Source organism: Marmota marmota, unplaced genomic scaffold, assembly GCF_001458135.2.
Source record: "Marmota marmota marmota unplaced genomic scaffold, marMar, whole genome shotgun sequence".
Classification (NCBI taxonomy): Eukaryota; Metazoa; Chordata; class Mammalia; order Rodentia; family Sciuridae; genus Marmota; species Marmota marmota.
In genome coordinates this window covers 25,488,978-25,515,178 of record NW_026000016.1, presented here as the reverse complement: position 1 = coordinate 25,515,178, position 26,201 = coordinate 25,488,978, and the positions used below count along the sequence as shown (strand labels likewise).

Here is a 26,201-nt window from a genome sequence, read left to right as displayed (position 1 = left end):
CTTTCATTTCAAGAACCCCGGTACCTGTTTCTCTTTTTACTAGGTTATGTGGGATCTGGTTCCTAGCTGTTGCTCCTCAGTTTCAGCATTTGACTTTGGAGCTTTAGTCCCTTCCTTAGATGACTGCTTTTATGCTACTTCCCATTTTCCTCTGTTGTCATTTTGAGTAAAAGGTTAGCAAGGCTATGACATTAAAGAAATGTTCATTTCTTTCTGTGTTGGGGTTTTCTGAATGCAATTTCCTATTACAAAGATCCCATGGATGATCCTTGGACACATCTGAGTATCCCATCACCATTTATAACATTTGAATATTGTTTAATATTGTTTCCTCAGATTCCTTTTGAATAGTCATTGTTTCTAGACTTTATCCTGGTTATTTAGAATTGTCAAGTAAATGATTTTGAGTACACACACACACACACACATACACACACACATCTTTACTGTGAAATAAGGTATATATCTTAGTGTTTTTATGTCAGAGGCTATTTATGAAGTATCACTACCAATTAAATTTAAAAGGCTTGTTAACCTTTACTTATTTTTAATCCTATAAATTATTATCCTGAATCAGAATGTTATTAAATTCTCACTTGGTTATGATTCTGACTGTTGTTTTAGGAATGCTGTTTCTATTGAGCAGATGTTTGACATCAAATTTAATCTTTTTTCTCTCTTCTAGGTAAAAGATAGAGTATATCAAGGTAAATTTTTAGGTTTCTTAAACTTGTAATAACCCTTTGTATTGGTGTTTGATGTGTGTTTTATGTATGTTAGAAGTAGATACAGTGACTTTTAATGTCTATTATCTTTTTTACCTCCTGAAAATTTTACTATTCCTAGGTTGCTAACATGGATAATAGAGTAGATGATGATGGTTCCAACTCTGAGATAGGAGATAAAGAGGAGGAACAAATTGTGGATAGGGAGATGATGATAAGCTTTAATTTGGGGCAGATTAACTTTGAATATTGATGTAATGCAGATGTATTACATTTGAAGAGTATTTCTATGCTAATGATTTAATCATGCATTAAGTAATTGAGTAGATAATTTAAAGAATGGTAATGTACATCAGTATGGTTTCATTTCTGTTTTTCTTTGCAAAGAATTAAATGATTCCATTTTCTGAAAAGAAAGTGTTTTGAGAAGGGAGGAATATCAAGCTACAACACTTTACTGTATTTCCCATCTGTGAAATAAGCTTAAATTGAAATATCATTTTGGATGGGAGGGGTACCTGGGATTGAACTCTGGGGCACTCTACTGAGCCACATCCCCAACCCCCTATATTTAGAGACCAAGTCTCACTTAGTTGCTTAGTGTCTCGCTCTTGCTGAGGCTGGCTTTGAACTTGGGATCCTTCTAGCTTAGCCTCCTGAGCCATTGGGATTACAGGTGTGCACCACTGCGCCCAGCAAAATATCATTGTTCTTATATTTTTCTTAAATTTTAATAATTTTTATACTCTTATTGCTAATAAGCATAGATTGCTTTTTAAAAGCATAATAGTTATGCTAAGAAGTATTTCCTCATAGTACCATATAACATGTCTTTGCTTTTAGTAGATTGAGTAATTGAATTTCATTTAGTGATTGTAATAATCTTGTGTATTTCCCCCTTTTAGTCAATGAACAGCAAATTTCCCAAAAGGTGAAAAATTTCATGAAAGAAAATGAAGAACTGATGCAGAAATTGTCAAATTATGAACAGAAGGTATAATTATTTTGTTTTGTTTCTTTCTCCCTTGGTTCTAGCTTAAATCATTTCTACCTGTTTTAATTTAAAAATCGTATTTTAAAATTTTTGTTTCATTATTTCCTACAAATCATCCAAATTCCAAGCAGTCATATGTATTAAGTACTGCTTTCTTCTGGAAAATGGTCACTTGTCTGGAAGTAACTTGTATAGTAGCACTATAATTTGTGTATCTTAATTCTGAATGCTTTATTTACATAGATGAAGGAGCAGGTCAAAGAAACCATGAAGCAAAATATGATTCTTTCTGATGAAGCAACTAAATATAAGGTAAAAATCCCTTCTTTGGGGGGAATTACATTCTAAACTCAAAAGTAAATGTAATGAGTGAGTAATCTTGACACCTTTTTTTCCCAGGATAAAATGAAGCTTCTTGAAAAAGCTAAAGAACTTCTGGATGAGAGAGCTAAAAGTCTTCATGTTATGTTAGAATCTGAGAGAGAACAGAAAGCTAAGAATCAGGACTTGGTAAGAATTTGTTGCTAAGTGTTACTGTAATTTGGCTTTTGAAATATTTTGTAAAATTGGTTAAGTTGAACTTAGTCCAGCTGTTAACTAAAGTAAGATTAGGAGTCAAGGAAGTTGAACCCACTTCTGCCCATTTTGTGGAACTTTTAAGTACTGATACAACAAATTATTTTTATGGGCCTAGGAAATATTTTTATTCTCAACCTTGGATAATTTTCATATTGCTTTGCTCTGCCCTTGGAAACATGCAGAACAACTAAAAAACTATTGTCCAGTTGAACAGTATTTGTTTACTTTTTACTTGAAAGAGTAATGAATTAATCAATTTTCTGTACTTAAAAAAATTTTACTTACATATTTCATTTTCAATTTCTATAAGTTTCTGTAATTACATAAAAGTTGCAAAAGATAGTAGAGAGTGTGTTCTGAAATATCCTACCCCCAAGTAAGCTTGATCACCTAGCTGAGGTAGTATTTATCAGATTTCTCCACTGTAAAAATTCTTTCCAATCCTTTTCATATTGTATTCTTTGGAAGTTACCATGCACAGCCCACAGTTAAAGTATGAAGAGTTACGAGCTCAGGATGCAGCTCATGGTAGAGCACTTGCCTAGCATGCATGAGGCCCAGGATTCAGTCCCAGGCATTGCAAACAAAGATTGCAGAGTTATGTCCACTTCCTTAAGGAGCGAGTATCTTTATAAATTTTTTGGAATTCTTCTGTATGTGAGATTAGTCTATTCTCCCTTAAATTTTATCATTTTTTACTTCAGATAAGAAAATTTTAAAAATGATCTTGGGAAATTTTTTTCTCTATCACTAGAAAAAAAATTACTAATTTGAACTGGTTTACTTGAAACAGTAATTAATTAGTTAATTTTCTATGCTTTAAAACATTTTATTTACTTATTGCATTATGTTTTTCTATACTTTGACCTTTTTTTCTGGTTATCTCATAAACCGTAAGGTTGTGGATGCCATGAAATATTTATGACTTCATTTTCCCTCATCTCTTTCAGTTCTTGATTTTTTGCTTAGTCTAAAGCTGGATCCCATGCATTTACCTGAAATGTAATGGGATGGCTTGACAAATATTTTGTTGTGTTTATCTTTTTTAGTATATATGTGTGTGTGTGTGTGTGTGTGTGTGTGTGTGTACACACACACACACACATATATATATCAGTATTTCTACTGAAATCCTAATGCATATTTTGTGTTCTGTTTTCACCTGGCAGATAATGGAAAATAAGAAATCGATAGAGAAGCTTAAAGAGGTCATTTCAGTGAATACTAATGAACTTTCAGAGGTAAAGCTGCCAACTCTTGCTAACGGGTATTAATACTACATCTTAGTTTTCTTGCGGACCAAAAATTTGAGGTGTGCTAAAATGTGCAAAAAATGAGAACTATATGATGTCTGGTTTGGGAGAGTATAACTTTGTTTTTTCTTTGGAATTAATTCACTAACTGTAGTGTTTTGCATTAGCTTCAAATTGTCCTTAATGAAGCTAAGCTTCGTGAAGAGAAGGTGAAGTTGGAATGCTGTCGGCTTCAGAAAGAAAATACCATGCTTAAGAAGAAGAAAGAGCAGGTAAAGAAAATTTGATGTCATACATAATGTAAACTAGAGAAGTGAATATCATTATCTTGTATCTTTCTTGGATCTGTTTCTGAGGTAAGGAATATTCATGTAGGACCTTTTCTAGATATGCAAAGTTTAAACAATGCTCCCCAAATTGAGTGCATATATATGTTCTCCATCTGTTTTGGATTTTGGGATTATTGCTTTTCTTATCAAATATCAATCAGTTATTAACTTGCATAGCCTCAAAGAAACTTTTTAAACCAGAAAATTAAGTATTGTATGATCCTCTTTTTAGTAGTTACTGATTCACTGGCCAAGGGAAGATTACATGATAAGGAGTCTAAATTTAGGAGACAGTCATATGTGCCCAGCCATTCCTGCTGGAGGTAAATTATTTGAATTGGCAGCAATTTTCTGGGGAATGCAATAAACAGGGTCAACTTCCTGATAGCTCTGATGTTCTTACTGCAGCTGTGAGAGTTGGGGCCACTCTGCCCTCTTCCTTAACCAAGGTCTCAACCCCCTCGATTGAGGCAGGCCACCGAGGAGTATGGCTCTCTATTTCTTTGTCTAAGTCTTGTAGTCCTGATGTATCCAGTGCAGAAACCCCTCCCTAACCCATAGGAATTCATGTGTTTTGGCTTTTCAGTTGCAGCAGGAAGTCAAAGACTGGAGTACATCACATGCTGAGCTCAGTGAACAAATCAAATCATTTGAGAAGTCCCAGAAAGATTTACAAGTAGCTCTTAGTCACAAAGAAGATACTGTTAACGTAAGTTTATACTCCAAATACATGTTTCATCTCATGAATTCTCCTGAAATCTTCTGAATTAAAATCGAGAGTCTTCCAACCTTTTGCTTCTTTTCTAGGCTTTGACTAATTATATCACACAGTTGAATCGGTTACAATGTGAATCTGAATCTGAGGATCAAAATAGAGAAGATGAGTCAGATGAATTAACCAATGGAGAGGTAGCAGGTAAGATCAGTCTCAGGGAGGTTGAATCCTTTTTTGCTTTCCTGTCTTTAATTAAGTATACAGATGCCACTTTTCAGCTGGCTGAATTTCTTCTTAAGCTTCAGGGTTGTAGACACATATCACTGGATCTATAGATATGTCTGTTGCATTGGCAGAGGTGGGTTGCTGGGGTATAATGTAGCAATAGGCATGTGAAGAACACTGACTTTTTCTATCCCATTGAAAAATAGTAAGTACACTGCACTACAATAGTCACATCCTATACCTCTAAGTATTGAACATTGTACAGTAAGAGAAATTTATTTCTTTTACTTATGCAGATGATACTTAATTTTGATACTCATCATCTCTATGGCTCTGTGGTTTTAAGGTCCACAGTCAGTCTTAAGAGTCCGGAGGTAGTTGGAACCATAAACTAAGGCTGTGAGAACAGAGGCTAGAGACTATCAGAAAGCTAGAGAGGGAGTGTAACAGTGTTTACTGATGAGGAAAATATTTCCAGATGTTTTCTCCCAAGTTGGATATTGCTTACATAGCAAGTATTTCAAACCACACCTGGTAGTAGATTCAGGGAGAAAATAGAGGATTGAATCTTTCTAAATAAGACACTTACTTGCCCAGGTGAAGATAGATCTGAGAGAGAAGAAAAGCTTTTATCTTACAAGAATAACATAGATGACATTTCAGTTGTGCAAACTAGAAATTCACCTTTTTTGTTTGTTTGTTTTTAAGACAGACACAGTACTTTTATTTATTTTTATGCTGAGGATCAAACTCAGTGCCTCACACATGCTAGGTGAGCACTCTACCACTGAGCCACAACCCCAGCCTGAAATTCACCTCTCTCTCTCTCTCTTTTTTTTTTAAATCTAAGTTTGCAATTCTCTTAAAAGTCATTAGTCTAATCAGTTTAGTTATTTAATTGATTTTTTTGTTTTGTTTGAACACAATCATTATTTAGTTTGGGGAAGTTAGGAGAATATAGAGTTAAAAGTAAGGAAAGAAAAAGCTAAATTCTTTTGTTTTTTAGGTGATCAGAATAAGAAGATCAAAGATCAAATTAAGCAGATGATGGATGTCTCTCGGGTATAGTTCTTTGTAAGAGTCCCATAGTGCCTGTGAATTCTTCCTGTGCCTCACTTTTAAGAATACCTCTCTTTTCTGCAATTTTTAGACACAAACTACAATATCAGTAGTTGAAGAGGATCTAAAACTTTTACAACTTAAGCTAAGAGCCTCGATGTCCACAAAATGTAGTCTAGAAGGTGGGTTCTTCTTGAGAAGAAATTGCCATGTTGGAAAGACTTAAAATTTTATTGGAAAGATAAAGAATGGCTTCTTGCTTTCATGCTTCTTACTTTTCTTGGCACTACTCCCTCAAACAAGTTCTTAAGTCCTTGTACACATATAGAGATAAGCTGTTTTATCCTTTACAGACCAAATAAAGAAATTAGAAAGTAACTGCAGTTCACTACAGTCTTCTAAAGTTGGACTGGAAGAGGAATATAAAACTCTAAGGCAGAAAGTGGAGATTTTAAATGAACTCTACCAGCAAAATGAGATGGCACTACAAAAGTAAGATTTTCATTGTTTGTTATTGTTATCACTGTGTGAACTAATAGATAATTTTATCTTTTCTTAAGATTATTTACAATTTCTTCTAGTTTGTAATAAGTAGAGATTTGTCTTTTTTCCTTTGTGTTTTGTTTCCTATAAGTTGCATTTTTCTTTCCATCATCAGTCTTAAGAGTCCTGAGGTAGTTGGAACCATAAACTAAGGCTGTGAGGACATCGTAATCAATTGTCAAATTCATATGAAGGCAGGAAGTGGTAAACTGGTATTAACAGTCACTGATGTGGAAATACCTCTCAAAGATCTAGACCCTTTCTATGATCCCACTATTTATTTTAATTACCTTTCATTGTGATCAGTTATGTAATTCTAATGTTTTGAACTTGTATCTCTAACTCTGGACCTTTAAAAATACTGAGTGATTTGGAATGACATGTTTTAGTAGAATAAAAACTTCAAAAAGGAATAATATTTACTTATTGATGGTACAAGTTTGGGACTTGAATATCTCAGATGTTCACACTAAAAATTGAAGGACCTTAGGAGTTATGATTACAGAAGTACTTGTTTGTAGTATATATTTATATATTAATCTTCTCAGTGTGGGGCTAGTTATTTTTTGAAAGTTCATTTGAAGTTTTTAATCCACAAAAATACTTGAATTCTCTAAAAATAGTTTTTTTGTGTCAGATTTTATTTGTTTGCACCTGATTTTACTCTTCGGCATATATATAATCTTGTAAAGCAAAGACAGACCTTCTTACAGACCTATTTTTAGGTATTTTGACTCCTGTTGCCTAATTAATGCATTAAATATTGAAACCTTTCCATTAACTTTTCTAAAATTCTGTGATCTCCAAGCGACCTTTTTAGAATCTCAAATATTTGTTCAGGCCAGTTCTAAATGCCTGGCCTGTTTCAAAGAAACATTTCTCATTTTATCACTTTTTTTTTTTTTTTAAAGAACACTTGTTTTCTCTGTCCCTACTAGTAATATGAATGACCTAAATGGCAATTAATTTTCTTTGTAATGCAATTAAATTGTAGCACTATTTTCCTCAACTCCTCCAAAATTCATTCAGTCATCATCTGTGGTTTGTACTCTTTTTAAAAACTCATCCCCGGGTACTATGTTAGTTCATGCCTGTGTCATCTTTTCTGTTCCTAACCTAGATCATCTGTCTTCATTCTCCATTTTTTATATTTTTTATATAACTTATTTCAAATTCTTAGTAGTTTTCTCTATAGCCGCTTGAGTGGACTTTCTAAAATGTAAATCTGTCCATGTCAATATGTGCCTGTGGTTTATGAATAATTTGCTTTCTATTTGATGACCTGTTCTTTTTTTCTTCCTTGTGTCTTTTTAATAGTTTAAATATTTTTAATTATTTTCCTCATCCCCTCTGTATAAGCTTGATGTAATCATAAATTATAATGGAATTATAATTATATAATTATAATTTTATTCATCTTCTCATAATTTAAAGGCCATGGTATATATTCTGGATTTAATAAAAACCTGACATAGATTAATAGGTTTGTTATTTTTTTTTTTTATGGGCTTTAAGTAGCTCCTGAATCAGATAACTGTTGTGGCATTGTATGTTAGTACTTCATATACTGTGAACTCCACAAGACATTCATTCAATTTATACACATATTTAAAGTTTCTGTAGTTCTGCATTCTACACTGTTTCTTATTTGAAATTATTTTCATTCTATTTGAACATTGTCCTTTAATGATAGATTTGATTAGTGTATCAAAGTAGTACAAGGATAAACAGAGAATATTTTTTATCCACTAAATATTGCTACCTTTATAATCTGTATTAGGTTGACATGAACTTCATGATTAGAGTTAAAACCAGTTTCCATTTTTAAAGGATCTTTCTTTTGGCTACTGAATTTTGACTGTTACTTAGTTTTAGCAATTTAAAAATATCCAATTAATTACCATCTGTTTTAAATTTTTTCTTTAAGGAGTCCATTATCATTGTTGTTTGGTCTTATCCCTCCCCTAGTTCCTGTAGTCATTTCTCTGTTTTTTTAACCGTTGTATTGGGAAGTGCCTAGGTGTAGTTTTCCCCACCCCACCCACTTTTTCCTCTTGCAGTTATGTTGCTTGGGACCATTAAACATTTCTTGAATTTTCGAGTCTTTTTCTAAATGTTGATTTTACCTCATTCTCTCTTCTGATTATAATAATGCATATTAAAATTTGATTTCCCCTGCCTCCTACATTCTGGATTTACTTCTTCTGGATATTTTCTTCTGACCTGTCTTAAAAGCACTAGGATTTATTTTACTTCCCAAATCTGCTGCTAAAATCATTCATTGAGTTTAGGATTTTAAAAAATTCAGGGTTTAAAATATTATTTTAGTTGTAGATGGACACAGTACTTTATTTTATTTTATTTTTATAGGATTTTTTTAAGAGAGAGAGAAAGAGAGAGAGAATTTTAACATTTATTTTTTAGTTTTTGGCGGACACAACATCTTTGTATGTGGTGCCGAGGATTGAACCTGGGCCGCATGCATGCCAGGCGAGCGCGCTACCGCTTGAGCCACATCCCTAGCCCGACACAATATTTTATTTATTTTATGTGGTGTTGAGGACTGATCCCAGTGCCCCACACATGTGGGGCACGTGCTTCACCCCTGAGCCACAACCCCAGTCCTATTTCAGTACTACAGTTCAAACCCAGGACCTTGAGCCATGTGCTCTACTATTGAGCTACCTCCCCAGACTCCTTGCTCTTTCTCATAAGGGACTAGGGTCTTACTGCTTTCCAAGCTATCTTTAATCTCATCATTCTGCCTCTGCCTCCTGAGTATCTTCCACTGTAGGTAGGTCACCACATCCAACTATTTCTTGGTTTTATAGTTTCTAATCCTTTGACAAAATTCATAATCTTTTTTTTCCTCTTTTGTGGTGCTGGGGTTTGAACCCAGAGCCTTGTGCATGCGAGGCAGCACTGTACCAACTAAACTATATTCCCAGCACTGAAATTCATAATCTTGACTTTACTTTTTTGACTATATAAAAAGCACAGTGATTTTAAAACATGTGCGGATAACCCCATTAGGTGGTTTCCTTTTCTGTGGGATTTTTTCTCACAGAATTTTGTCTTATGGAGTGCCTGGTCAGTTTTGATTGGCCAACATTGTTGTGATAATTATAGATGAAATTTGAGGACTAAGATGAAGTTATCTTCTTATAGAAAAGTGTTGAGGTTACTTGAGTAAGATTATTACTTTAAACTTAGTCAGCAATTAAGATAATTCAAAAATGACTTGTCTTTTCAATGTTTCATTATTGTTCCTTTTGGATTTTTTGCCTGTTCATCACTTAAGTGTGCAGTACTTTCTAATCTAAACTCAAAGGCTAGGGCTTTTATTAAGGGTCCCTTTGTTTGTAGCCCCAAACACTTCTTTTTTTCCGCTAAGCCCAGGAATTTGATGAAGGCTTAGTTCAGACTCATTATATCTTTGTGTTATCTTCAATATGTGGGTGAACCTAGGAGAAAAGTACCTTAAAGTGCCAGCCTTACTTGTAATTCTGAGATTCCTTTTTCTAATGGATCTTGGCCACATACATATATCTTCACTGCCTTTTTAGCTTGGATCCCTTCAAACACAATTTTATATTCTTATAAAGATGTTTTGATTGTTCTTAGTGCTCTCAGACTAACTCTTTGATAATTGGAAACAAAATTCTCTCTGTCCTTCAAGATTCAGTTTTCTCCATATTCCTTCTTAAGCCAGTGGGGAAAATTATTATATTCCTTTAGGCATCATTTATACCTGAAACAGTGAGCTCTTTTATTCTTTAGCATCTTACAAGGTAACTAGTATATTATAGCCACTCATAAAATACTTGCTGAAGAATTAAATGAGAAGCTATATAAGAATATATAATCCCCTTTTTCTATTTGGTATCAATAATCCTTTTTTACTATAGTTCTTCTGATTTATGGAAAATTAAGTTTCAAGTTAATTATCTTTTGAATTGGAACTATGGCTAAAGTAGTACAAGGATAGCAGAAAATAGTATTTTTTAAATCATTAAATGTGGCTACCTTTGTCTCAGTAGTTGAACATCTTGAGTTTCATGATCAGAGTTAAAACTTGTCAGTAGATAATACTCCGATCGTGGGTCAGTTTGGCTTCTTTTTCTGGTTGACAGACATTATCAAAACTCAGATTTGTCTTTTTGCTGAATTACAATTCTTTTGAAATAGATATCTAAAGTGTGAAAAATGTTCTGTGGTTAATTGCATAGCTAAAAGACATTCTAGAAGATTTTTTCTTTGACTGACTATATCTTTATTATGGTGCCAGTCTTGGATTGAGAAAAGAGTTCCTCCATGACAAAGATATACTTAGTGTCCTACCCATGGCAGAAACGAGAAAAGAATTATCCCCTGCTTTATCCTAATATGTTTAATTATGTTAGGTTGATCAGTCCTGATCTTCCACATTGAAGTAAAGTGAGTTTTTGTTATCTTACACACAGGAGACTTGCCCTTGGGGCACATGTTGTTTTCACATTTATTTTATTTAGCGGTAAGTAGAGAATTAAGAGAAGTTAGAAAATGTAAGTGATTTGCCAGAGTTTGATTTACGAAATTGCAGGTTTGAATTCCTATTTTATGTGCCTAAGCATTTTATAGAATTGTGGGAAGTGATATTCACAAAGAGAAACTTTTGATTTGATAACTGGCTTTATTTTAGGAAACTGAGTCAAGAAGAATATGAGAGACTAGAAAAAGAGCAGCGGCTGTCAGCTGCAGAAGAAAAGGTGGTTTCCGCTGTAGAGGAAGTTAAAAATTACAAGTGAGTTCAGTTTCTAAAGGAGGGTGTCAATGTCTAATGAACTAGTGTTAGCTTTCTTTTTAATCTTTTTTTACATTATGTAGATAGAAGAAAATAGCATGGAAGTATAAATAACGAGAGAATATGAATACATTCAATTCACACAGGAGAAAAAATAAATTCCAACTTAACAAATGAAAAATGTTAACAAAAATTTACTTATACCCAATGGGCAAGACCATAGGGAACTTGGTCAATGCAAACAGTTCTGGGGGTTTTGTATGTTGTAGTAATTCTTTAAGAAATCAGTTTGCTGTGTGATGTATCAAGACCCACAAAAGTGTGGCATTTGATAGACCTTGGAAATCTTCTATGGATATAATTTGAAAAAAAGAAAAAAAGTTTTAAGGAGGAAGATATTTCTAGCTGAATTACTTGAGAACACACTGATGAACAGTTAAGGAAATTATAATTTATCAATTCAGAATCTCTAGCAATTAAATGATAAAGAAGTTATTAGTATTAGGTTTTTATTTCATTTATTTATGTATTTTTGGTGCTTTACTACTAAGCTACATCCTTAGACCTTTTTTTTACTTTGAGAAAGGGTCTCAGTTGCATAGGTTCCCACTTAATTGCTGAGACTGACCTCGAACTTGTGATCCTCCTGCCTCAGCTTCCCAATCATTGGGATTACTGGCATGTGGCATTGCACCTGGCCTGTAGTATTAGTTTTGATCACACTGGATTCATATAACTATAGAAATGTTTTTCTTATGTATGATAAAGTCTTTAAAAGTATAGCTGATGGAATAAAGGGAAAATGGTCAGAATGTTTCAAATTTTATTCAATTGTTGTAATTCGTAGGCGGAGAATTGAAGAGATGGAAGAAGAATTACAGAAAACCGAGCGCTCATTTAAAAACCAGGTAGTAATTAATACTGTCCTGTAGTTGCAGAATTCTTTGATATCTAATACAGACAATTATAGGCTATTATAATGAGTCCCTAAAAACATTTTTTTAATGTGTTGTCTTTTTCAGATTGCTATGCAAGAGAAGAAAGCTCATGATAATTGGGTAAGATTTTTTCCCCCTTTTCTTTATTTTGTGCATAGCCTACCACAACTGAATTTGAATATTTTCTCTTTGATAGCTCAAAGCTTGTTCTGCAGAAAGAGCTATAGCTGAAGAGAAAAGGGAAGCTGCTAATTTGAGACAGAAGTATGTGATTTTGGTATCTTACTATATGTTTTATAGTGTTTTAAGGTTATGCTAGATATTATCTATGATAGATTGCTGTTTCATAATTTAGCCCATTCTTTCTCAATATTCAAGACTATTTGAAATGGCCCAAAAGATGGCAATGCGGCAAGAAGAACCTGTGATTGTAAAACCAATGCCAGGAAGACCAAATTTACAAAATCCTCCTCGGAGAGGTAGGGGGCACTTTGTAAAAGGAGCTATTTTATTTCTTGGTGCAGAATTATGTAAATTACTTTTTATTTCTGTGTGTAATGGTTATGAAATAATCTGAATGATTTGCTAAAGCGGGAGGTGGGGGTTGGTGTCAGGGAGAAGGCTGCCTTAAAGTAGTAACACGGCATTGTTGTCTTTAGGTCCCCTGAGCCAGAATGGCTCTTTTGGTCCATCCCCCGTGAGTGGTGGAGAATGTTCCCCTCCACTGACAGCAGAGCCAGCTGGGAGACCTCCTTTTGCTACCCTTAATCGAAGAGATATGCCTATAAATGGATTTGGTGAGCATTCACATGTTGCTTTATAGTAAACTGCTTCAAGGTTTTGGTTTTTTTTCCCTTTTGAATATTCTAATGAAAACATAGAATTTGGGCCTGTACAATATATAGAAGATAATTTCTTACTTTATCTTAGTGAATGTTTTCTGTAAAATCTGTTCTAGAATAGAAAACATTTTTTTTTTCCTGGAGGTCCCTGTATTGTTTTTTTTTCTTTTAAATTTTACACTGTGAAGTGTAAACCTTTATCTTTAAATTAAATCTCTATGATGTTCCTTTCCCAAATATTATAAAAGTAGGCTTAAACTTTATGTATCATACATATTTCCAATATGAAATACTGAGTCTTATTTCCAATTCTAAATAGGACTGTAGTCTTGGTAAGATTGGAATTCAGGTTATACAGATTAAAGAAAAGCCAGCCTACACATACTTCAAGTCTATATCTTAAAGTTTAGGACCAGTACTTATTAATCTGCTGTTCTATCAACCCAAGGCAGTTCTTTATTTTATTTAAGTGTCTTCATAAATTGTGATTTACTATTGGGCAACCCATTTTTTAAAATATTTTTAATTGTAGGTGGACATGATATCTTTATTTTTTAAATGTGGTGCTGAGAATCAAACCCAGTGCCTCACACATGCTAGGCAAACACTCTACAACTGAGCTACGACCCCAACCCCTGGGCAACCCATTTTTAATGTTGCTTTCTAGTTATTGTTGAACCCTGACCTGTCCACCAGTGGTTTATTTCTTCTGAAAAATACATACAAGGGCTCTGATCTTTCTTTCCCGAGGGTCAATGGATGGACCTTTACCTCGTACTCAATGGTCTTCTGAGGCATCTGGGAAACCCGTTGCCTCTGGTAAAGGGACCAAGTAATTTCAAAGAATCTGTAATTGTGGATGCAGGATTTTTATTCTTTTCATGTTAGAATAAGTCTGAACCCATTCTTTGATCTCTAACAGACTCAGGATGTGGTCCAGCTCACATGAACAGCAGCTCCAGAAGTTCTTCTCCAGCTAAGGTGACAGATGAGGGCAAGGTAAGTTCTGTAGTTACTGTGAATCATGTGGTCGTGCAGGAACATGTAGCTTTCCTACAGTACTTGCTCTTTGCTTTATCCTTCTTTGTGTTCTATTTGTACTATCCCATTTGTTTTTTAAAAAGCAAACTGTTCCCCAAGAACCTGAGACCCCCTCAGTTTCCACCAGTACTTCTTTGACTGAGCATCCAGTTGGAGTAAGTACTTAGAGGTTGAGAACTGAATTGGGTTTTATTCTGTGCATTTCTGGGAAGGATATTCAGAGCATGACACTGATCTTGTTTGCTTTAAAACTGCATGCAATATTGAGCTTACTTTTCTCCTTAACTTGGGAATGTTGCTTAAGTGTGTACAACTATAATGAACTACAGAATGTGAAAAGTTATCACTCTATATGGTGTTTTGTGTTGAATGTTCTAAGGCGAAGTAAATTCATTATAAAAATTATATAATTCATCATTTTTATTTTTGTTTGGAAGAATGCTATTTAAGAATTCCTCCATTGTGCAAACCCTATTTTGAGTGATTTGAATTAGATTGGTATCAGATTTTCTGAAAGTGACATACTGTTTCAGTGAAACAATGATAATCTGAAATGACCTCTTGAGCCAGTCCCAAGCAATGGTCTCATTTGTTCACATAAGTACATTCTCTTGTAACTGTGTTGCTATTATATCTGGTAGGTCTTCTGCAGCTCTATAATAAAATAAATTTTTAATTGTTCAGTTTCAAACCCACTACTCATAGGAAATGATAAATCAATATCTCAAATGGTGTACAGTAAATGAAAGTAAATATTAAAGCCTTGTCTTCCTTGGAAATTTGTGTATATAGCACTGTGTTGGAAAATACTTCTCAAGTGCCAGTGTATATATATTCCAGGAATATACATCTCTGGAGAAATCTAAGGGCAGCTTAGATAAGATCCCAAACCCCTTTGTAGTAGAAGATTTAAAAGAGAGCAAAGACCCGTTGTTAGGAGTAGAGGTGGGAAAAGCATGGCTTGGAGGCAAACCTTGGGATTGAGTTCCTTTAATATGCAGTGTGGCCTTCAACAAATTACGATATTCCATTTGCTTTTGTTCCCTCTTACTTAAAACAAGACAGTCTACTTAAAGATCTCAGAGGTTGAATAATATATGAAAGACTTACTGACGATACTCTGAATAGTAGCTATGATTAGATGGGTAGAGAATGCATGTTTCATTTTATTCTGTTCATTCTTAATATGGAAGTAATGAGCTATTGTGATGAAAGGGAAGTGATGGGGAGGGGGGACTCCCTTTGATATAGATTGTAGTGAATACAGCATGACATGCTGGTCAGAAATCACCTCTTTTAATAACCTCTGCCAGTCCTCTTGCCTTTCCATTTCCTGTGCAGATATAATCAGTAACAAACTGCTCCCTCTTGTGGCATCCTTCTAACTTCTGTAAGCTGTCAGTGGGAATACACAGGAGGGGTGGGGAGAGTTTTGTTGCACTGATGGTGTTCTCTGGACAGATGCTTGTTTTGGGTTTTAGCTTTTATCGGTGTTGGTACTTTGTCTTAATACATAGGAATTTTAAAACTTTTAACTGCTTTCAAATCTTAAATTGCAGGTTAATATGGCTATGAAAGGGCCCCCTCCTTTCTCAGGGGTACCCTTCATGGGCCCCCCGATGGGACCCCCTATGGGACGGCCTCCACCACCTCCCATTTGGTATGGACCGCCACTTCAGTTCGATGGGCCTTTTGGGCCTCGGCCAATTCCTCCACCATTTGGTATGATGATCTGAACAGTAGTGATTGACTTATAAATCACATTCATCTTTCATTTCTATTGCTTGCTAAAACAGTTGGTTGCTATCTCAGGTCTTAACAATGAAAGGATGAAGCTGAGTACATTTTAACTTTTCCTCCAGTTTTCTGGGACATATGGGACACTACATAATCTTATACTGAGATAGGCAATAGCTATCTCTTACAGATAAGGATAAGGGGCTATATACAGAAAAGCAAGAAATATTACTTCTGCAGATGTTTGTTGAAAATCTGTTGATATGCACTGCAATGGATGGAAAGGTGGATGAGACACATGCCATAACTTAAAATTTTGTCACAGATATGAAAATCCTATAACATAAAGTTTGTAATCACCCATAATGGAAGCATAAGCAGTAGGTTATAGAATATAGAAAAGGAAAAAGTCAAACCCTCCTTACCTTGAGAAAAGTCAGAGGGAAGTGTTAAAGAGGAGGATTTAACAGTGACCTAATAAATGTTGCTGATTTAATTAGGTGGCTGTGGAAGCCCTTTTCCAGGAGGGCATGCACCTTGATTCTGATGGCATGTGTAAAGTCCATGCTGAAATACTTCATGAATTTTTAATGGATACAGTAATAAATAGTGGGATTTCCTTTTATCAAAATTTCTTTGATGTAGTAAAGTTCTTATTTCATAATCTATCATCTTGTCATGGTAAATTAGTACTTCCAAATATAAATGGAGCTCTTGTGAGATAGAAATAATTCTGCAATTATATAGTAGGGAAAGAAAAAAGACAAGCCTGGAGCTAGGTAGAGCCATGTTTAAATCCTTAATATGTTGCTTCATGGCTGGTTGGCCAAAGGCTATAACCTAAACTTGTTCCATCTCAGTTTGCCTCATCTGGCAAGTCAGGATGTTCACCAGTTGATGTTCTAGGCTTGGGAGAAATTAAAGACTATATTAACATACTTGAAATCACCCTAGTTCAGAAATTTCTGGGTATTTACATAACTTCCTTTTTATTTTCCAGGTCCTGGTATGCGTCCACCAATAGGCTTCAGAGAATATGCACCAGGTGTTCCACCTGGAAAACGGGATTTGCCTTTTGACCCTCGTGTTTTTTTTCCAGGACCCGCACCATTTAGACCTTTAGGCTCATTTGGCCCAAGAGAGTACTTCATTCCTGGTGCCCCATTACCACCTCCAACTCATGGTCCCCAAGACTATGGGCCACCAACTGTTGCAAAAGACTTAATGCCTTCAGGCTTTAAAGATGAACCTCCACCTACACCTGATTCTCACAGTAGTGAGGGCTGTTCACAGGCCTTAGTCAGAAAGTGGATTATGAACCATTCATTGTGTTAAAGGATTATTGGCTTCAAAATATATAAGTTTATTTTAAATGCTTTATGTTTTTAGAATGAAGCTGCCTTGGCGCAGTACACATTTTGAGCCAAAATATTTTCCCCCTAAATATCCCCCACTTAAGCTAGAGTATCCTTCCAACTTTAAAACGTGCAATAAGGAATACCTTTGTTTTAGTTAATGTAGCATATACAATTGCTAAATGATTTAGAATGTCATAATTATGGACATTTCCTGTGGAAATGCTTTAAGAACATGTATTTCCATTATCCTATTTTTAGTGTATTCCAGTTGATAGAGAAATGGTGTTTTATAAGCTTGATTTTTCTCTTCCAATATCTGGTCACAGAGACTGTTACGCTAAAAATGTTTACTCAAAGATCATAAACTTCATTTTCCTTCTTGCTGAAGTTCTTTGTTGTAATAGTTCATAAAAAAGTGTTTATTAATATTTCCCAAGTGTCTGTTGATTCATTGGATCGTCATGAGACTTTGTGCCATTGGGGAAGCATGTAAACTCACTCTCAGAACTGAAGATGGTGACTTGGCAGCATATTCCCTGTTGCTCACTGTTAAGGAGGCTGGACCTTGGTCAACTGTGGACTTCTACAGAGGATTTCTTTTACTTGTGAGAAGTCTTGTGGCTCTAGTTTTGTAGCACATTCATGTACTTTTTTCTAACCATTGTCCATGTGAGAATGGTTTTCTGAGAATGAGTTTACATTAGTAGCAAGAGTTGTTTGACCTGAAGTTCTACTGCTTTTGCCATTATTGCATTATAACAATAAAATATAAGGTGGTATGTTGTGTCTATAAAAAATAAGGAAATTTCTTTTTAAAAATGTACACACACACTCTTCTCTTTCCCATACCTTGCCACTGATTTTCAAGGAATATGATAAAAAAATTAGAAAATTATAATCCTCTGAGAAAGAATGAATGAAACTCTAAGGCTTATAATGTCTTTAATTAGCAAATATGGGCTGAATTAAATTCTTTTTTTTTGATAGATACTCAAATATATTTTATTTAAAAATCAATTAAAGCAAGTCCTGAATCTGTAACTACTGTCTTTAAAACAATGTTTCTAAGAACTAGCTCTCCAGAGCTGTAATTTTAATTACGGCAATTTTAACAGTACATTTTAAGAGGTTTAAGATTTAAATAAAATTATAAAAGCCTGGTACTTTTGTTTACTGCTAGACCATATTCTTCCATTCTTTTAAGTTCTAGAAAGTAATAGGATTGTTGAAACCTACAACATAACATATCATTGTTCTTTTTATGCCCCCTAAGTATTCTGAAAATAGGGGCAAAAGCTTCAGTTTGAAACAAAATCTCTGTGAAACAAAATCTCTAAACTACTGAAGAATTCAATCTACATAACCTCCATTTAATATCAGAAGCAGCAGCTGTGTGTAAGAGGAAAACCATATAGTAGCTTATGCCATTTTTAACCATGTAAAATAAAATTTAAGTCACAAATACCGATTTTGAACGTATCTTTCAACCTCTACAGGTCACAAGGCAATGCTGAAGTTACTATAACTTCTAATTTTAAAATAGCATTTAAATAAAGGTGATGTCAGTTAGGAAGATAGATTTTCAAGGAAAGGCAGATTTATTTTTTTTATTCAAAGCAACAGTAGTTTTCCCTCTAAAGCCTTTTTTGTATTTATTCTATTAGTAAGCTATAATGTGTTCTACGTAGTTTATCTGAGCAGTTCTGAACCCACCCATAGTTGCCTCTCCTTACATCCATCTGATTGTACCACTTCTGTAGCAAAGCCCAAGGTTGTGTAGAGAATACTGTCCCTTGATTCAATTATACTTTTGTATCTCAAAAGTTTTAGAAGTCCTCTCCAGAAAATTGTGTTTGAGTTTAGTTACTAAAATCATTTCATTTGTGAAGCAGTAGTGTTTCAACCTGAAAGTATTACTGCTATAGTTGTAATTATTGTCCAGTGACTCATCCCCTCCCACACTAGAAAGTAAATTTAAACAACTAATTTGTGAGATACAGATTGTTTTGTGTTAATTGCTTCAAGATAAAATCACCTTTTTGGGGGGGGGGAGGTTTGGTCATTCAGGTCTGAATTAAAGCTAAGCTGATGACAATGTTCAATTTAAGTTCATTTAATGCTGATGAAAGACATTCATACAAAGCATCCTCTTTTTTTTTTTTTTTCATATAATCCCATTCTTTGGTGGCAGCTGGGGCTGTGGCTCAGTGGTAGAGTACTTGCCTAGCACAGGCAAGGCCCTGGGTTTAATCCTCAGCACCACATAAATAAATAGAGGTTAAAAAAAATAAAGCATTCTTATGTGAAGGATGCTAAATGTTTCTTCATATAAATTTTCACTTTGAGGGGCTGGGGTTGCGTGTGAGGCACTGGGTTTGATCCTCAGCACCACATATAAATATAAAGGTACTGTGTCCATCTACAACCAAAAAAAAGGTTTTTTTTTATTATCACTTTGATATACATGTTTTATAGTCTATGAGAAAACAGAAAGAACAATGTATCAGTTTTGCTACATTTTAATAGTAGATTTTAAGGGAGCAACATCAAACATCAGTAACATCAAACAAAAAGGTACTGAGTACTCCACAGGGTACAGAGTGCTGCCCAAGCACCTTGGAAAGTTTACATGACATGGAGAAGATGAGGCCCTTCTCTTGAGAAGTTTACAGTCTGGAAATTTTGACTACTCAGAGTTTCAGTTGAGTGAACATTTTATTAAGGCAAATTCTTCATTTTCTAGAACTACTGTAGACTGAACTATTTTTGCATTTGTGAAATTAACCCAATCCAGATGAAAGACTAATTTTGGCCGAGAATTCTTTCAGGCTCATATAGTTTTATTAATATTCATCTAGTAAACAAAATTGACCTAACAGACAACTGAAAAATTAAAGACTAGATCTCTTGAAGTGCAAGGGCTAAAACAACTTGTTATTCATTTTAAAAAGCAAACGGATGGTATCATTAGGGTTTACACTAGTTTAAAAATAGGCCAAGTATTGCATTCCCTTCATGCATTGTTCATTTAAAACAGTGAATATTAAAATAAATGGGTTCTACATGTAACCCACAAAAAAGCTCCTCACAAATCTTTATGTTCTGTGTATCAAATATCCACCTCATGTACTATGAAAGTTTTATTTATGTCTCATCATTAAGTTAAAAGTAATGTAAATAGTGAAATTATAATAGGCTAATGACCTGCATATTTTCATATGAATATCAATATATCTAAATAGGAAATAAATGTCAGTTGTATCTACCTATATTATAAAAAATAGAATATCTTTCCAGATTTTGCATACTCATCACTTTATAAAGACAAGGTATGCAGGTTTTAAGGTTTCACAATCAGTTGTCAGAAAAACAGCAGTTGTTCCTGCAGTATCTCATTAGCATCTGACTCAATTATTTTTAGATGACATGATTTAGAAGACGTAAACCCACCCCAAAATTTGTAATTATTCTGGGAGAGATGGTTTTAATGTTAACCCTAGAAACAATAGCAATGTGATGTAGAACAACTAATCAACATGACTAAAAATATGCTCACTTTCAGAAAAACAATCTGGTCATCTGGAAAAAAGTCACAGCTACAACCTGGAGAACACTCCCATATACGATATTGATCTGGTCAAGGCACACTATTTCTAAGTAGAACTATCAGATGAGGGTGAATTTAGGCCAGCTCTAAGGAACAGCCTATAAGACAGACCATAACTGATCCAATTTCCTTTCAAAGCAATCTGGTACTATCCTACCCACTTCAATTCAAAAGTTTGAAGTTAATTCAAATCAAAAGACCATATTGGAGCAAAAGTGAGCAAATGTGTAAACTCTAGCACATTCTTATTGCTCTGTTAAGTTTGAAGATGAGCATACCTACCACAGCAGTATTGTTCCAGGAAGCAGGGTAGGAACAGTGGTAAATTAGGAAACAGACTATTAATTGCACAATTAATTGAAAAGTAAAAACATGTTTCAAAATCTACAATAAACCTGTATCCAAAGGAGTCATAACAATGAGGTGCTGGACTTTAGTTCTGTGGTACAGCTTTGCAATGGACTCACTGGCCTTATAGGTACGGCTCACTTCCTGCCTCCTGAAGGATGAATATGCTACACAGAGCTATGACGATTTCTACTGAGTGGTAAAATTCACAGAAATTCCACATTACTCATGTCAGAATCATTCCTTGTGCAAAGTTTGATGTAGATGAAGATAAAGTGGTTTCTTGGTCAATAACTGCAAATTCTTTCTTCTAAAGTCAGTGGGTTTCTTGTATTGTAACCACAATAGAAAGATCATTGTTTAAAATACTTTGATGATTGATCTACTCCAATGTTACATTCTAGATAAGAGGGACTAAGAAGAAACATGAACTAGTAACCATTAAAACAGTAAGAATCCTATATGTATATCACTTACAGTTCTATTACAATTGGCCCAGGTTTAATCTCATCCATCTCCATGAAAGCAAAACACTTGGTGCTGATAAAACTTTTTTTAGGCTTGTAGTGTTTGAATTCAAAGAAGATAGCTGCACCTAAGGAATTAAAACAAACCACATAAGCCAGAGACCACACATTTCTTCCATGTCACCAGAAGCCTATGATTTTACAAATTAACGTGTCAAACAGTCTGATGACACAACTGTTGATAACTCACTGTGGCTGTCACTCCAAGCTCTTCTACCATGTCTGAGTGACATTTCTCCATATCATTTAATTCTACAAAGTACAACAAAATTGTATAGCAAGAATGTAAGTTATGTACACAGGTAGAATCATAAACTACCAAAGAATATAAAATATTAAATACCACAAGAAAAACAGAAGTTACTTAAGTATCAGCAGTACCTATAGAAATGGTTTCAATAAGCACCTATATTAGATAGAATAGAAATTTAAAAGAGTTCCTTTAAAAAAAAATTCTAGCTTACATCATTTCTCTCCCTCCTGAAACCACCAAGCCCAGATTGTCCTTTCCATATTCTTACAAACTAACTGCCAGTTATAGTATCTTTTTACCCAATGCATCTTATTGAAAGAAAAAAAAATAATTCTTTAACTGTAGAAAGTAATCATTAGGTTCCTAAAAGGACTTAAGGTAATTATTAGGGACCCTGCTTCCTTAACTCTGTATTATGAGAAAAACTTCCCTATCAAATAATATTTAACCACATTATTACACAACTAGATAATGCAACTGCTAATTCTCATATTTAAAAAATATGTTGATTTGACTTTCTTTAAGTCAATATTCATAACTATGTGACATAAGATCTTGTGTTAAGTATACTATGAACACAAACCCAGATAAGTACTGTGTCCTTAAGAAGTCAGTAACTGATAATTACAAACCTTTGGTTAATTTTTCAATATGCTTCTGGAGCTCAATGTCCACATTAAAATGAACATATGTATCTTCTTTTCTTGAAGCCACAGGAGTATCTTGCACAGGAGTTAAATCTATGCCATTCAGATCTGGAGAAACAAATAAGTTTCTGCTTATGAGCATTCACATATACAGATGGAAAATCTAGAAACTGAAAAGGTTACAGTTCCTAAAGAGGCATGGAAGGAGCTGAGAGGAGATTCTCAGGCTAAGAGATTCCTATTTGGTGTGAGCAAGTATGTGAGAGTTGTTGAAGTTCATGGGGTATGTGGAGAGAAATGAATATAGACTGGATAGGAGACCTCATGAAGGGGACAAGGAAGCCTTTACATGGCCAAGTGGACAAAACTTGATCTTCATAGTGAAGTGGTAAAAAGAACAAACATGTTTTCTTTAGGGAATAGCCCACTATATATATTTTTTTTTTTTTTTAAATATTTATTGTTTAGTTTTCAGCGGACACGACATCTTTGTTTGTATGTGGTGCTGAGGATCGAACCCGGGCCGCACGCATGCCAGGCGAGCACGCTACTGTTTGAGCCATATCCCCAGCCCCCCCACTATATTTTTTTATGCCACAATGGAGCTCTGCCACCAATTTCTAACTTTGATCAAGTATATGGCTTATTTAGAAAAGCCTTTAAACCTAACCTTATCATAATTTCCCTGTTAAGAACCAAAAATGGATGAGAACAGCCAACAAAAACCCTTTTGTTAATGAATATTTTTTCATATATATTATCTAAATTCTGGTTATACTGTTTACAACATACCCTGAATTTACAACAACCAGATGGTACATTATATATAGTTTTAATTTTCCGGGTATGAAAATTCAGTTTAATCAAATTCAACATGGACTCATTTAATAACTCCTCAGTGTTTATGTGTTATTCATTTATGTATCTCAAAAAGCTCAAAAACAATTTAGTACATTTAATAATTAAAAAATATTTACATAAAAATATTTCAGTTTAACATATGCAAAGGTAATTTAACATTTACAACATCATTAAATATTTTTGTGTTTTAAGTATACTTTCTGAATGAGTATGCAGTTTTACAAATGGCCTATCAAATAATATAAATATTTCCCAGTACACTATATATTTGATAACTGGTAACATCGGCATTTAAAAGTGTACCAGTATTAGTGCTGTGGATTATGTTCTTTAAATAAATGTTTTTCTTTGTGGTCATATTTTTCTTTTAATTAGCACTAATGAACCCATGGATCTGACTTTATTTCTGCAATTGATAAAAGTTCCTCCATTTAATTTCAGCACCAATCTGTTCCTTTGGTGCAAAACTACAGATTAAAATAAGCCATTTGTACTAACTATAGTTATTTCTATAAAATGGTATAATTTATTCCTTAATCACATCATCATCCCATGGGATTGCATTCAGGGCATGGATGTTATGGACGCACCCTACTTCCCTGTCCCCTGATTTTCATCTGCCTCTGTAGGACTCACCTATGTAGATACCTCAGTAGCACAGGAAGAAGAGGGGCTGAAGCAGGAGAGATGGGAAAACAGGATATGGGGCTTTGTGTAGAAAACTACACACCCATGGAAGGTGAGGGGTACTATTGTTAATCTACATCCTGAAGGCTGTAGCTGCTGTTAAGGACAATGTGTATGTTTAGTCCGCACGTTAGATGGAATCTGAAGAGCAAAAATCTATACAAACTCAAAAGCAAAAGTGAGTGTATAAGTAGGAAATATTTTTGTAAGTCTTTCAGAACTATGTTCTGTTATGATCTTTTCTAGGATTTTGCCTCATTATAGAATGCATTAAAGTAAGTTGTCACATGTACAAGACCATCCCCTGTCAAAAACTTTGTCCCATATGAGAAAAAACATAATGCAATTTGCCAGTTATTTACCCTTTACACTAACTGTAATATAGGGATCGATGCACTGTCCAGCATCTTTCAGACCAATTTTCTCAATCCTGATAGTGAGTAATGTCATTCCCGGTTCTGATGGCAACCTTGGTAATAAAGTACCTGGCAACAGAGAAACCTCAATAAAAGTTAGCTCCACCAATAATTCAGAGTAAATACTTTGACAAACAGAAGATATAGCCTACCTCTTAAGAACTAGCTAGGCATTATGTATTTTTATTTCCAAAATTCATGAACATCTGATGTTATACTTTTTTAGAAAAATATTTAATTTTACACATAATATATCTGCATTTCCCAAGCATACAATCACCTTTAAGCAGAAAATAATAATTTCCATAATAATAATAGTGTATAGTATGTATAATAAAAGTTTGTTAAAACATCACTTGAGGAAGCCCAATTATACATAATAGTATAATACACTCACATAATATTTATGTTCCATATGTACTTCTATATTATACTCAGCATCTTAATATGAAGTGGTAGAACAAAGACAAGAAAAGCTTTTAAAATACTTGTTATACTGTCCTAAATCTGAGACATTTAATATCAGAGTTGATCAATACATTCTTTCCTTTAGTTACTCCTAATAAAGAAAATAATTTACAATTTGATATTTATGTTTCAATTTAACTATATAGTCTAACATCTATTCTTCATTCTATTTTGTATGATTTATTCTCTCAGAAATTAGTACTATACAGACTGCCATATAAAAGGGCCATTTGTATAACTGAAAATTTTCCCCAAAACCAACTAAAAATTTTAAAACTAAAAACCCACCCAGAACAACATGACAACATTCACCCACCAAGAACATATGAAGGAAGAAATCAACTGTTCAGTATGTTCCCTTTTTTGAAACTACCAATAGAGAACAGATGCAAATAAGCTGATTTCAATCAAGTATGTATACAGAACCTCAAAATACACTTAACAAAAGATTTTGGTTGATGTTTTTCAAGTTTCTATTCAACAATGTGTTATGCTACTTTTAATGATGAGTTATTTGAAATACATGAAGCAATCAACACACTACATTTGAAAATACACATTTGATTGATGGCAAATATGGCTTGAGGAAATTTTGGGAGGTGATGGGAATGTTCTGAACTTGTATAGTGATGACAGATGCAAAACTCTATAGAGGTGTCAAAAATCAATGAATTTTATACTTACAGAAGGGAAATGTTATGATATGCAAATTATACCTCAACAGTGCTGTTAAAAAATGTATTACTTTTAATTTAAACAAATATGAAGACAATACAGACAAATGCAAGAATGGGAAGGCCTGGAGGCTGCATTCCACTGTTGCATTAACAAACCTAAATGGGCTCAGGCTGATATCATTAAATATATACATAATACCTTTTATGCATCTTCTTTGATTGACAAATTAGGGTACTTTTAGAAGAGGGGCTTGTACCTGGACATCTGGGATGAACTTCAGAGAGTTAAGAAACACCTCTGAAATTTTATGAAAAATGTGAATATGTATACATTTATATTTATATACATACATATTCACATGTATGTATATCATATATGAATTTTTCTGCAGAAAAGTTCATTCTATTATGTAGTACATGGCTGTATAAATATGCTACAGTTTATGTACACATTCTTGTGTTAGATATTTGAATTACTTCAAGCGTTTGGATATAGTTAACAAGGCTATTATAAATACTCTTCTGAACATCTTCTGGTGCCCATAAGCACCCATTTCTGAAACAGAGGAATCACTAAGTCACCTGGCAT

The 26,201-nt window shown here is 34.1% G+C and overlaps 2 protein-coding genes across 6 annotated transcripts in view; one reads left to right on the top strand and one right to left on the bottom strand.

Annotated features, from left to right (window-relative positions):
- Mia3 (MIA SH3 domain ER export factor 3) overlaps nucleotides 1-17,552 on the top strand; it is a 55,528-nt gene extending 37,976 nt beyond the window's left edge. Inside the window, exons 5-26 of the mRNA XM_048809787.1 lie at nucleotides 14-20; nucleotides 686-707; nucleotides 1,631-1,719; nucleotides 1,963-2,031; nucleotides 2,119-2,229; nucleotides 3,468-3,539; nucleotides 3,719-3,823; nucleotides 4,467-4,589; nucleotides 4,688-4,796; nucleotides 5,827-5,882; nucleotides 5,971-6,061; nucleotides 6,233-6,371; nucleotides 11,104-11,205; nucleotides 12,053-12,113; nucleotides 12,228-12,263; nucleotides 12,340-12,407; nucleotides 12,522-12,622; nucleotides 12,803-12,940; nucleotides 13,908-13,984; nucleotides 14,110-14,181; nucleotides 15,586-15,748; nucleotides 16,764-17,552. Coding sequence (XP_048665744.1) covers nucleotides 14-20; nucleotides 686-707; nucleotides 1,631-1,719; nucleotides 1,963-2,031; nucleotides 2,119-2,229; nucleotides 3,468-3,539; nucleotides 3,719-3,823; nucleotides 4,467-4,589; nucleotides 4,688-4,796; nucleotides 5,827-5,882; nucleotides 5,971-6,061; nucleotides 6,233-6,371; nucleotides 11,104-11,205; nucleotides 12,053-12,113; nucleotides 12,228-12,263; nucleotides 12,340-12,407; nucleotides 12,522-12,622; nucleotides 12,803-12,940; nucleotides 13,908-13,984; nucleotides 14,110-14,181; nucleotides 15,586-15,748; nucleotides 16,764-17,098 — 2,146 coding nt within the window. The 3' untranslated portion in view covers nucleotides 17,099-17,552. The remainder of the gene's footprint in view (nucleotides 1-13; nucleotides 21-685; nucleotides 708-1,630; nucleotides 1,720-1,962; nucleotides 2,032-2,118; nucleotides 2,230-3,467; nucleotides 3,540-3,718; nucleotides 3,824-4,466; nucleotides 4,590-4,687; nucleotides 4,797-5,826; nucleotides 5,883-5,970; nucleotides 6,062-6,232; nucleotides 6,372-11,103; nucleotides 11,206-12,052; nucleotides 12,114-12,227; nucleotides 12,264-12,339; nucleotides 12,408-12,521; nucleotides 12,623-12,802; nucleotides 12,941-13,907; nucleotides 13,985-14,109; nucleotides 14,182-15,585; nucleotides 15,749-16,763) is intronic.
- Aida (axin interactor, dorsalization associated) overlaps nucleotides 17,090-26,201 on the bottom strand; it is a 46,563-nt gene continuing 37,451 nt past the window's right edge. Inside the window, exons 7-10 of one of the 5 annotated variants that reach the window (XM_048809333.1) lie at nucleotides 24,414-24,536; nucleotides 22,489-22,611; nucleotides 21,806-21,855; nucleotides 17,090-17,970 (exon numbers count right to left, since the gene is read on the bottom strand). In XM_048809333.1, the coding sequence (XP_048665290.1) occupies nucleotides 17,875-17,970; nucleotides 21,806-21,855; nucleotides 22,489-22,611; nucleotides 24,414-24,536 (392 nt within the window). In that variant the 3' untranslated portion in view covers nucleotides 17,090-17,874. Of the gene's footprint in view, nucleotides 17,971-19,624; nucleotides 21,672-21,793; nucleotides 21,856-22,488; nucleotides 22,612-24,413; nucleotides 24,537-26,201 lie in introns of those variants that run through there. The other 4 variants (XM_015483616.2, XM_015483614.2, XM_015483615.2 and 1 more) reach the window with 4 other exon arrangements.